This window comes from Heliconius melpomene, chromosome 10, assembly GCF_056956725.1.
Source record: "Heliconius melpomene rosina isolate 202511_hmr_F chromosome 10, ASM5695672v1, whole genome shotgun sequence".
In the NCBI taxonomy this organism is placed as follows: domain Eukaryota; kingdom Metazoa; phylum Arthropoda; class Insecta; order Lepidoptera; family Nymphalidae; genus Heliconius; species Heliconius melpomene.
Genome location: NC_140398.1, coordinates 1043933 through 1056877, shown reverse-complemented (window position 1 = coordinate 1056877; position 12945 = coordinate 1043933). Strand labels below are relative to the sequence as shown.

Below are 12945 nucleotides of genomic sequence, written 5' to 3'. Positions count from 1 at the left end.
GTTTTAACTAATAGGTCCTCAATAAGTGGGAATGGCTGTGATTGTGGAACTACAATTTTATTTAAATCTCGAAAATCTATGCATAACCTTGATTTTTTATTTTCCTCTTTCTTATAAGCCAGTGTAACTGGGGCAGCAAACGGAGTATATGATTCTTCTATCATATTTTTTTCCAATAACTTTGTAATCTGATTTTCTATCTCTTTCTTATCTTCAATTGTACAACGATATGGCCTTCTACTGCAATATTTGTCTATTAATAGATCAATATGTGCTTCATACTCCGTTACTTTTCCAATGTCATACTTATCCTTTGCAAACACAGATTTATGGTTCAATATTAAATCATTTATCATTGCCTGTTTTTGGAAATCGAGATGGTTAATAAAAATTTTGAAGTTCTCTTCACAGAAATTTTCATTGAAATTTATTGAATTATCCAATTTAATTTCTTTTGGAATTGTAGTATATGATTCCATAGAATCTACTTCTCTTCCCTGTAAGGGGATTTTAAATGATAAACTTCCTGATAAACTTCCAAGTTTTCATTTTGAATTAAAGAAAATTCTTTTATACAATCCAGCCCAATTAAAAAATTGTAATCAAAATTATTACTATCTATTACAAAAACATCCATTTCTTTTTCAATATCAAAAATAGTTATATTAAGTTTTATTATACCATTTGCTTTTTTAACACCATTAATTGTTTTCAAATCAGTATTGTTCGAATAATTCAAACCTTTATTTTTTATCTTCAGTAGCTTTGAATTTATCAATGATACGTTAGATCCGGAATCATAGATTCCCAATACTTCAATTTTTTTATTCAATAATAATTTTACTTTAATTAATGGTGGCAATATTAGTTTTTTTGATCCTCACATTTAAGTTCACATTCCAATTCCGAATTATTAATAACCCTTATTTGTTTTTTTTCTTTCTCACTATTTATTTTTGAACTAAACCAACATGAACTTTCCGGATGGTAACGTTCTCCTTTGTTTAACTTTTCACAAATACTACATTTTTCTTTTAATGTTTTTCTATCATTAGAATACTCCTTTTTTTTTATATATTTCTTTCTAATAAGTAAATGCTCTAATTTGCCTAGTTCATTAAATAAGTCTTTTGTGTATATAATTTCTTCCTTATTGATTCTATCTGTTACAAAATCTGGTAAGCCCGCAGCAATTATATCTATTAAAGTCCCTTCGTCAATCGTTTTTCTTACTTGTAGTATAAGATTTTCTTTTTTAATAGCATACTCTAATAAAGATCCAGTTTGATATTTGAAAGATAAGGCATATTTGCTAGCAGACCAACCCCTATTGCCATAGGTTTGCAAAAAATGTGATTTCCATTCTGACCACTCTGATTGTAAGCTCAGTTTTATCATCATAGAAGAATACCAGTCCATACTTGATTTTTGTAAAAATAGCCGGAGGATTTCAATTTTTTCTTCATTTTTAATCACTTCAAACCTGGAACATTCTTTTTCAAACACCTCTAACCAATAATGTGCACTCATATTTTTTTCATCAAATTTTTCAATAACAAATCTACCTGCTAAATTTTTTATACTATGATCTTCTGTTTTTTGATGCTTATTAACTAACTGTTCTAAAATTTTGGCCATGGGATCTTCAGTATCGTTTTTAATGACAGTTTTCCATTGCTCCTCGGGCATTTCTTCTAAAAATTGGTCTTGAAAAATCATATTTCCTTCTTCATCCACATATGTTTTTAATATATCCTCTGACACTTTAATCCATATGCTTCTAGATTGATGCCTTTTTTTCAAAGTATTTTTCACAGTAACAAAAGCTTTAGAGCTTTGTATATGTTTGTGGATAGACGCTGCTTGATATTCTTCAGGTATAACAAATATTTTTGAGTCTTGTGTCGTAATTGAGGTTATGGCAATGAAATTTGATTTGCCATCCATTGTAGGTTTACTTTGGAATGTAAATTTTAACTTATCCATCTTTCTTAAACAAAAATGTCGTTTTATAATGTGAATGTTATTTTATAGTAGTAATTAAAACACACTGAGTTTCTCGTTAAAGAAACGACATTTAATGTCTATTACTTCTAACAAATTTTTATGTTACACGTGTTCAGCAAAATTAATTAAAAAGATCTATGTTGACAGTTTTGTATAGCTTAACTATTTGTACAGATTATCTATTTCAAACCATAGACGTAGTTACGTCTATGGCCAGGAATTAAAAATTAAAGAGAATTACATGTAATTGTCTTTACATATATATATATATATATATATATATATATATATCTTATTCTATCGTTTGGTTTATCCATTTATTTTTAAAGAGTTCTTTTATTAATAGTTTCTGATATAAGATTTTCTTTCTAGTAACATAAGTTCTTCGTACAAAGTTTTTTACATTTAGACTTCGCACATATCTACGACTTAAAGTTGTTTTAGATATCTGATAGGTTCGGATACATAGTTACAGAAATGTATCTTACACAATCGAAATCGAACTTACACCAGCAGCCTACTAAAGGCTAGTAGCCATACAGACAACACTTTCCATGAGCTGGCGATATAAGAAGTTTTCGTCTCGTCAATTCCGCGCAGGCACAAAGTGTTCGTTTTAATTAAAAATAAACTCGAGCTCCATATTAATTCTCATTTGTGGTTTTTCAGACAAATAAAAACAAATTTTCGAAGCGTAAAAAATTGGTGACGTGAAATGTAATGCTTATGAAGAATAGCTTTTGTGGAACAATAATAAAAAATACGAGATATATTGTATATTCGTTACTGACGTAATGACAGCCTCCGTAAACATGGTGGTCGTGGGTTCCATTCTTACTCGGGAGAATGATTATATTTAAATTATTTTTATATCCCTATTCTGGTCGATAAAGTGTGGCGTTCATTCCCCCTACTGTCGCGTTCACAATCAAACTGTGCCCCACTGCGCCACCACAGCCTCAAAAACCTTTCATCCTCACCAATAATATTTAACACAGTTACAAACCACAAAATACGTAAAGCCCTTCCACATTGACCCTAATATGATAAGCCTAAACGATTTCTTCGCCATAACAATATCCCTTGCGCCATAAATAAAGATCCGTATAAATATTATATAGACGTCGAGCAATCTACTCGAAACATAACATTAAGTGTTATTGCCTCGCTAGAATTTGGGGTGGGAATTATATGTGCAATGAAAATTGCCTCGATAAGCTTTGGGATGTTATGTTTGGATGAAAGAAGGAATTTAGTGGTGAATCACTAAGTTTTTTGCTTTTCACTTTTTAATATTTTTAAGGTCACTCGTTGTATAATAAGACAGGTGTCAAATATTATCAAATTACAACAATATTAAATACATAAATGTCGCCCTGAAAACCTTTATTAAATTAAGTCAATTAAAAATTAATATATATGGAAAATACAACTTAGGATTTGAACCCAGTTTCGCGACGATTACCTAACAAAAATATAGTACAAAGAAATAAATCGGAAACAAACACAAAACATATTATAACTTTGTCCTCGTAGCACCTTGTTTCCGTCAAAATTCGCTTTTCGACTTTCGCCGGCGGAAAATAAATAAATGAACGGAAAAAAAGAGGGATGCGGGAAAAACTTTTAATTAACACACCACGATTTCAACTAGTAGTTTTTCATTCGGGAAAGTAATGCCTGAAAACTCGGTTTTTATATATATTTCTAATTTTTAACAATTATTTTTATAAGAATTGAGGCTGCCGTGACGGAGGGGTACAAGTATGTAGCTATAGCCTGACGGTTGTGAGCTCAATTCCCACTCAAGGAAATGAAATATTTTACATTTTCAAAATGGGGAACGGAAGTGTCTTAATGGGAACGGAGTTTATGCTTGCTATGGACTTCTTTGTAGAGACCATCATGACGCAGGAAGAAAACGTCTGACTGTAAAAGCGATAGTTTTGGGTTCTATTCTCACTTGGAGGATTGATTATATTTAGTTCATTCCCCCGCTCTGGTAGACAAAGAACGGCGTTGAATACCGCAGTACAACATGCAATGTTTCGAAAATTTCACAGTGCGTAGGGAACAGAACTTAAACTAGGTTCCCTCTGCCCAGCCTGTTGTAAGGGCAAAACGTGACGCTGCCGCTGCCTTGCTTTTAGAAAGAAAATTACAGCAAAATTACTAAATTGTTTTGTACATATTTTGCTTTCTACCATTTTCTTTCAGTGTTTAAATAAATTGTAAAACAGTTTTATAATACTTAAGAGTATGTGAAAGGTATACAATTCATTCATTATATATTTTTAAATTAATAAAAACAAGAATGGAGAAGAATTTTATAAGATTTATTTTGATGATTTTTTACTATTGCTAAAATCTACAAATTTTTTAAAATTACATTAGCGATTTATAAATTATATTGAAAGTAGGGCACAGTTACTTTAAGAATATTTATAAATAAAACATCTTCCTATTTAAAAAAAATCTATTTAAAATATTTTTTAGTCAAAAAGACGGTTACACCGGCTCTGAAGGCAGTTATGCTTAAAAGACAAATAGATGAAAGAAAATATTGTAAAAAGTGTTAAATATTTTTAATTTATACTATGCTAGATATAGCATGAACCTAAAAATTAAAAAAAAAATCAATAACGAGGTATTCTCTCTGCAGTGCATGCTAGTTAATGTTAAGGGACTCTCAAGTGGGGATAGATCCCACTACCGTCGCGCTTACATTGACACCATGTGCCGTTGTGCCACGACGGACTCTAAAACATTGCCTCCGTAGCTAAATTCAGAATGTCCACAAACTTCACTTTATCCCAATTTCAGATAAAACGATGGCCATAACTCGCCCAATAAGAACATAAAGTATACGGGAACTTGTAAAATATTCGATGATTTTTATAAACGTAGCGAAAGAGTTACAATAAAATTTATGAAGTTCCAAAGAACTTTAAATCGCAGGCATTTTGGCAACGCCCAGTCCACTTCCAGTTATCCAAGATATGGAATGGGGCAACGTGAAGTGGAATTCTGTGACGTCATTGGGACAGAGTTGACATAATGTATGGTTTTACGCAATGGAAGTTGGTTCAATCTCGGTAAGGATAATTAAAGTATTTATCGCCGCCGATAAATATATATGTGTGTGTATGTATATTTGTCTGTGGTAAGCTATTGCTTACCTACCTGCTATGTCCACTCAATATACAACGCCTGCAGAATTCGGCGGAAAAGGAAGGAAAGAGTGTTTTATCATTAAGTTCCCTCTGCCCACTCTGCTTTGTGCAGGATACAGTGTGAAGCTGTTTTATTTCTTTCTTAAATGATATAATAATTTATTCATTATTCCAAAGTTATCTTTAATACTGGAATTACCTAAAATAATAGACTTCTAAAATATGTACGGGCAAGTCTCAAAGGATTTTAAAGCGTTGTCAAAAACAGGCAATTTCAAAGGAGGCCAATAAAAGCCAAATCATCTACTCGTAGCCTTTATAGAAACGTTGGGCAAAGTTTGTGCAGTAAATCAATATTCGTTGGTGATGCTCGTATTGGCTTGTAATGGAAGTGTCGATAAAAATCTGGTAATCATATTATATTTTTGTATTTAATTTGATAGTAAGTAGCTTTAAATCTGTTTTTAAGACGATATTTTATAATGTATTCCTTATTTTTTTAAGAATTAGACTTGTTCGAAATGATAATACAAAACAGGACAATGTAATAAAAAAATGTCTTAAAATCTTTAACATTAACAGGTAGAAACTTGGATACAGTACAAACAGTGGATAAACAGGATACTATGTCTTAAAGAATAATGAAAAACTTGTACGACAAAATCATATTTAACTAATTCTTGTATAATTATTAAAATATCTAAGTTTCATTATTACAACAATCGGCCTTTAAAACTAATAGTGAGAAACTATTCATTCCATATATTGTACTGACTCATTAGACAAAAACCACAGCTTTTCGGATAGTTCATTTTAAACTTTGCCAAAATTTACCTAACTTGTATACAATTTGTAAGTAACGTTAATTATTTCTATACTTATTTCAAAGATTACTAAATATTATTCATGAAAAAAATTTGTCTATACTTTCGCTATATTTATTACGCCACATTTATTTTAATTTATATATTTTAAACAAACCAAGAACATAATTATATTACTACAAAAAGTCACCCACGCTGAATTTGTACTTACAACCGCCAAGATTATCACTTATTACTAACTTATTTACTCACTTCCACATTTACTAAAAAATAAACATCGATACAAATATTTGCAGCACATCACTACTATTTAGTCAATAAGAATATTTTACTGCAATCAGTCCGTAGAGTTTGTTTGAACGATTTCATTTTTCCATGCAAAATTCTTTTGATCTTTTAAAATCAGGGCTCGAATCGTGTTTGACTAAACCGTGTGAGATTTGTGCTAACAGAATGATTGGCCTTTTCTTAAGCGATTGGTTCTTTATGCAAAGGAAATTTTATTTTTATATCAAAGCAATATTTGTTTGTATTTCCTCGCTCTACGCTCAGGCGGGGGCGATACGTTTGTCACGGAGTGTCTTAACACTAAGTTCCCTCTACCTATCTCGCTATATGTAGGCGATACTGCGAGGAGTTGATCATTTTTTAAGTTGATTAAGATGTTTCGTCTTGTAAAGGCACTCAACAGTAGTGAATTCAAATGCTTATTTCTGGAAATGGATTAACGGAAGTACTGGATAGGACACGTTGGATTTGATAATGACTAATAGTAAAATATATTTTTTAATATAGCAGGGTGTATAGGAAACATATTTATTTACTCGACTCTGCTATTTTAGCACAAATATCGTTAAATATGCGCACTTAAACTAGATATAGAGTTCGATATATTATATTAGATATTAACTTATATTACATATGGTATTCTACAAAATTATCTATAATATTAATGACGCCACTTACCGCGGTCGTGAGGAACACGGAGAGAAGAAGTAGAGCCCACGTCGCCATATTGTCAAATGTTGACTTGTGTCATATTATTTCAGGGCATTTTCGTCTGAAACAAACAAATAAAATATTATTTATATATAATATAAAATTTTTCTATTATATAAAAATGTGTTTCATCGTCGCGGTTGATGTTTTTGAAATACCTATGCTATAAAATTGTCCGGGCGTTTATTTATTGCGTTCCTCACTTTCCGCACAATTTTCGAGACATATCTTTTAAATATTTGTTTTATTACCAGAGCGACAAAATCCCGAGTGGGAATCGAACCCATAAGCGTCGGGTTTGCAGCCAGTCGCCATGCCCCTTTGCCACGGTTGCCACAAACATAAATGTTCCATATATTTATGTTATTTTCATGTAGGGATATCTATGTTGGTTTATGATAATACAACATTTTCAAAACAACCATTCATCACGCGGAACACGCGAACGCTATCAAGGCAATGCAGGCGTTTCATTTTAAATATCAAAAAGTCATATAAATAGCCGAAAGTCGTATGTTTCAAATACATATATACAGTGTTTTTTACAAATTGTTGTTGATGTCATAAAATATCGTAAATCATAAAAAATAGATTTTCTCTAAAAAAGAGTTTTTGTGAGTCTGCTGAGTTCACGAGTATATAGACTATTTTTAAATCGTGTTCAGGTTATATTTTTATTGCGATCGTTACATTTCTTCTCAGACAGTAGGCAGAGGGACCGGGAACCTAGCCGATACACCATTCCCATTAAGACACTTTCTTTCCCTACTTCCCATCTAATTCTGGAGGTATTGCGTGTAGAGCGTCGGACCTCAATGTGCTCTTTCTTGTTGCCAGAGCGAGAAAATGAAAATATTAAATATTTAGTTTCCTCGAGTGGTAATCGAACCCACAACTTATCGCCTTTAGTCGCATGCTTGTGCCTCTGTTTCACAACTGGCCTGCTATTAGTTACCCATAATAAAAGGCTAATTATATTATATTTATTAATGGTAAAAAATTTAAATAACAAGCTTTAAAACTGCACTTGGATAACTACTATACGCCGTATTATCAACTTAAGCCAAACGTATGAGGTTATCCCGCGGGATCCATTCCGTTCTTCGGTTGGGATAAAATACACAACCGAAGTTCAAAGTTTATGTTGCCGAATACTAGTTTTATTTCGGTTATCACATGAAATATAAGATTTGAGTTAGGGAAAGTATTATTAAAGTATTTATCATAAATACAGCTGCAACTACTTACGAGTATAACGATGCATAAAACTAAGAAATATGGTATCTTATCTTAAGATAATAATTTTCCTTATATTTTAGCAAACTTAATTGCCTTACCACGAAATGCAACATTATGTAAACATTGTATTAGGAAACAAATTAGCTGGAAATTGTCGAAAAAGAAAATTCAGTATAGGCAAAGGGAACCTAATGTTAAGAAACTCCCCCACACGCTCCCTATTTTCCACCGGAACTGCACGTTATCTTACAGGTCAAATCATGCTAGTCAAAATTGAAATAAATAAAACAAAATCGTTCCCCCGAGAAGCATCAAACCAACCAAACCAATGCGTTTACCGACGTTGTCCCGCTGTGCCATGAGGCCTCAAGATTTACAGTGCAATTATACTTCCCGATAATATCACTAAATTCCTACTCCCATAAAGACTAATATTACAAAATAACCAATAAATATCCACTTTCACGCTTTCAACCCAAATTGATTTCGACCAGATTTTAACTATGAAATATATTTCCTATGACATATCCCATTAAATTGTATAACAAAACAGGTCGTTAGCGAGCTGTCAATAAGTTGTTATCGCACGCCACGCCGCTCGTGTATGGGGGGGATTATTTAGTGTTTAACGTTTAGTTATATTTGTTTTTAGTAAGCCTAATTTATATTATATATTGGTTAAAAGACCTAATATGGGCAAAGGAAGCGTATATGGGCTGAAAAAATCTCATCATCACCATTTCAGCGTCTTGACGCCCACTGCTGGACTTGCCTCAAGAATCCGAAAGAATCGAGCAATAAGTGATTTCGTTATCTATTATTGACTAAGTTTATTTATATTATTTTTTTCATATTATCCAGTTGTCAGATATTTTAATTAACTAATTAATTAATTTGTACTGCAAGTTGTCACTTCTTGCTATATTGTGTAAATTGCTAGTTGCTAAGTGATTGTGTAATGTATAAGAGTTTCGTTTTTTACTTTTGAGTTACGGAACCCTAGAAAAATAAAAAAAATATAATTATTTATATATTTGTACTAAAATAATATAAAGCGATCGTCATACGAACTAAATATAATAATTTATCTCATAAAACTCGTGAGCAAAACAATTATTTGGTTTATATTTCCATAATTTCATTCGAATAGTTTAATAAGCAATTTTCCTGCAATATTTTACATTTAAGTAAATCGTGTTATTTGATCTGAATTTAATTATACGATGCAATGACACGAAAAATCTACCCTTTAATTAAGTACATTTAACTTTATAATTACGGTGGTAAGGATTCATTTACTACTAAAATATGTATATATTTGTTAGCTTTACGCTGTATCCCACACATAGCAACAGAGGCAGAGGGAACCTGGGATACCATGGTGTGAAGACACACTGCCCGCATTAAGACATTCGTTTCTTAGTTTTCACCGAATTCTAGAGCTATTGTTCGGCAAAGCGCGGCGTTGAGTTCCGCCACTCAACACGCAATGCCTCCAGAATTGAGCGGAAAATGAGAGTTAGTGTTTCTTAACAATATGCTGTCTCTGCCTACTCAGCTGCATGCTGCATACACCAGGAAGCTGACAAAAAAAATCTTGGTACAATGCGACAGCGAAAAGCGTTGTCTATCTAAAACCATAGGGATTTGGGGTCGATCTTGATTGAAAATGAGATAAAGTATGGTATCGAGTTCCTCCAATTAACATGCAATATCGACAATTCGGACGGGAAGCGAGGAACAGATTGTGTTATCTTTGAAAAGTAGGTTAATTATTACGTAGGGTAGAAGTTGTAGGATCAAAATTTGCTTTTTTACTTGGTAAGGGCAATGTTTTCTTACCAAACATACACACATTAAAAAATCCTCAAGCAAAATTTCAACCCACAGCTACCACGTACTGCCAATCTTTTCAAGAAAGCCATAATGGTGTCTTAAGCAAATTCCAAGATCAATACTACTGCATTCCACATAGCGTGAGACATTCGCGTGACGAACGTATCGTTCTTTCCTCTCGGAGGTAAATCAGGCCGTGTTAGATTCGACAATACCCTTTGCCTTACAGTTGAAGCTACCGAAATTCGATTGTTTGCTTATATACATTATATATATATATATATAGATCTCTTTTTTTGGTAGTAAGTAAAGAATAGAAGTTTCACACTTTTTCCCGTATAACAGTATAGCCAGGGAGAACCTAAACTGACATCAAGAAATACAAAGAGAAATACGAAGAAATACGAAGAGAAGGAAAAGACGGAGTGTCTTAACACTACGTTCCCTTTGCCTATCCTCCTCTGTGCGGGATATAGCGTGAAGTTGATTTATCAAATTCATGTTCAAAACTATATATTCCGTTATTTCTTTTAGAACACTATAGCGTGTCTACATATTCATTGCGTGACGCCTTCTTTCCTCTTAGAAGTAAATCGGGGTAGGCTTGTGCGTCCTTCACTCACGTTTACTTCCGGTGCCTATATTTGGTAACGTTTCTTTTCAATGTTTCGTTTTATATAATATGTATTGTTATATTTAACATAAGTTTGTCCTATTATAGTACAGTACTGAATTACACTTGAATGGATGACATTTATTTAATTCCCTTTAGAAAACTAGATATATCAATTATATTTATATATCTTTCTTTCTCTGTGTTATATTTCAGGTAACATAATTTTATTTTCTTGGAACAAAATACATTTTATAAGAATAGAATTTACTTCCGTTTCCTTTCCGTAGTGCTCAGAAGCTACATATATAAATCTTGCATCCCAAATCAATTGTTGAAGTACGCAATCGCTGTGTACGAGAAAACTTCAAGCTTAAGAACCAACAAACTAGAGGAAGCTGAGAGCTTTTATTGCTTTTACATACGTATTTATGTACATACATTTGTATATACAGGCACAACTGTATGTAGTACTATTAAGAATTAAATATTTAATAAAATAAATTATAATTCAAAAGTGAAGCCAAAACTAAGATTATGATAAAAGTGATTTACAAAATAAACCGACTCCAATATCTGTCAATTACTTAGGTACCTATTTGAAACATGTCCTGAAATTAGTTCAAATATTATCTAAGACATCATCATATGCATACATATGTTAAGATGATCAGTTTCTTAAAAGTAAATATTTTCACGAGCCCGAAATGAAAATCGAACCCACAAACATCACGACTAAAATCAACAAGTACGCCTAAAGGCACAAATAAATCATATCGCTCACACTCTATACTTTATATATTATATATATGTTACGTTTTGTTATCAATGTCATTATCTATGTAAACTATACATAAAAATGCACTAAAAATGTTGATATTGCAAAAAGACTATTTCATAGGGAAGATATGTATGTTACTTTCGATATTACTCTTCAATAAATCAAATATGTTTACAAAAGATAACTTGTATCATTACATAAATTATGCATTAGTGCGAAAAAGATTAAATTTATATGCAATATTTGCTTAGTTTGAGAATACTTAATGTTTATAATGGCACAGTTTGCTTCCCCAAGTATCGCCTAAATTGAGAAACATTATATGCTAAAGAATATCGGAATTAAGAGCCCCTTTTATTATCACCAGAGTAAGAAAATACAAATCGTTCATTTCGTCGAATGGGAATCGAACCCGTAACCGTCGCCCTTACAGTCAGGCGCCACGTTGCCCTCGCACAAATGTAACCGTAAAATATATTTTAAGGAAAAATACTCGTATAAAGTTCAAGAACTAAAATGTTCAAATGCTGCTCTGTGCATGCAGCTGTGTGATGGCCATCTATCTTACTCTGGAGAAAGATACAGCATAACACTTACGTATATGTAGAGCGGTAAGTTACCAAATAATGTTTTCTATACCTAAAGATATCTTTGATTTTCGCATGTTTTACATAAATTTTAAAGTGAAACAAACTTTTTTTAGCTTCACTCTGTATCATGTACATAGCAAAGTATACGGAGGGAACCTAGTATTAAGCCAATGATAGTTTTAAGCTTTGCCTCGTCACCAAAGCAGTGAAATGAAAATATTAAAAATTTCATTTCCTCGAGTGGGAATCAAACCCACAACCTGTATATAAATCACCTCACTAGAATCATCACCTCTCTAGAACAAGAAAAAAAATGAATTGAAAAAAGTATTGAATATTTAAATATAAAATTTAACAAAATTTCCACTTTCTCCAAACTAGAAGCAATTATAAATGGCATTTACATTCATAAAATAGTATTTAATACAAATGTATGGTAACGGTTATACGGCCATTACCGATAGTCGGGATTTCCAATCGTTTTATTGTTAGTTTTGAAGCCAACTGTGTCAATGGGAGGATCTAAATAGTATTGTTTAGTGATGGAACTAGATTTTACTGGATTTTGGTGTAAGATTTTAGAGCGTTTTAGTAGGTTTTGAAGTATGAGTAACTTTTAAATAAAAACTTTCTAATCTTTTACATGGCTTAGGTGACAATACAATAATATGGTACCATCGATCTGGTCTGATGGTGAAGCCAGAACCTAAATAATTTTGTAGAAATTAAAATTGAAGTTATAATATTATCTTAAAGGAGGAGGTAACCAAAACTAATACCTCAAATTATCGAGGAATAAGTGCTTTTTTTAAAATTCCCAGTGAATTCCAAAAATTAAAAGTAGCCATTCTTAAATTTCAAATTCAAGAAGCCTTAACGAATC

The 12945-nt window shown here is 32.1% G+C and overlaps 2 protein-coding genes across 8 annotated transcripts in view; both read right to left on the bottom strand.

The window, feature by feature from the left end:
• The window catches only part of nolo (ADAMTS-like no long nerve cord), a 281142-nt gene that overhangs the window by 128463 nt on the left and 139734 nt on the right, over positions 1–12945 (bottom strand). For all 7 annotated transcript variants that reach the window (XM_085191633.1, XM_085191640.1, XM_085191636.1 and 4 more), the window contains one exon: positions 6971–7064. In XM_085191633.1, coding sequence (XP_085047759.1) covers positions 6971–7018 — 48 coding nt within the window. In that variant the 5' untranslated portion in view covers positions 7019–7064. The remainder of the gene's footprint in view (positions 1–6970; positions 7065–12945) is intronic.
• LOC146535082 (uncharacterized) lies at positions 538–2271 on the bottom strand. Its single transcript, XM_085191777.1, has one exon. The coding sequence runs from the start codon at positions 1984–1986 to the stop codon at positions 865–867; it is 1122 nt and encodes a 373-aa protein (XP_085047903.1). The 5' UTR covers positions 1987–2271; the 3' UTR covers positions 538–864.

Bases quoted from the DNA above. Each gene is read 5' to 3' on its own strand.
- LOC146535082 (XM_085191777.1), bottom strand. From the start codon at position 1,986: ATGGATAAGTTAAAATTTACATTCCAAAGTAAACCTACAATGGATGGC.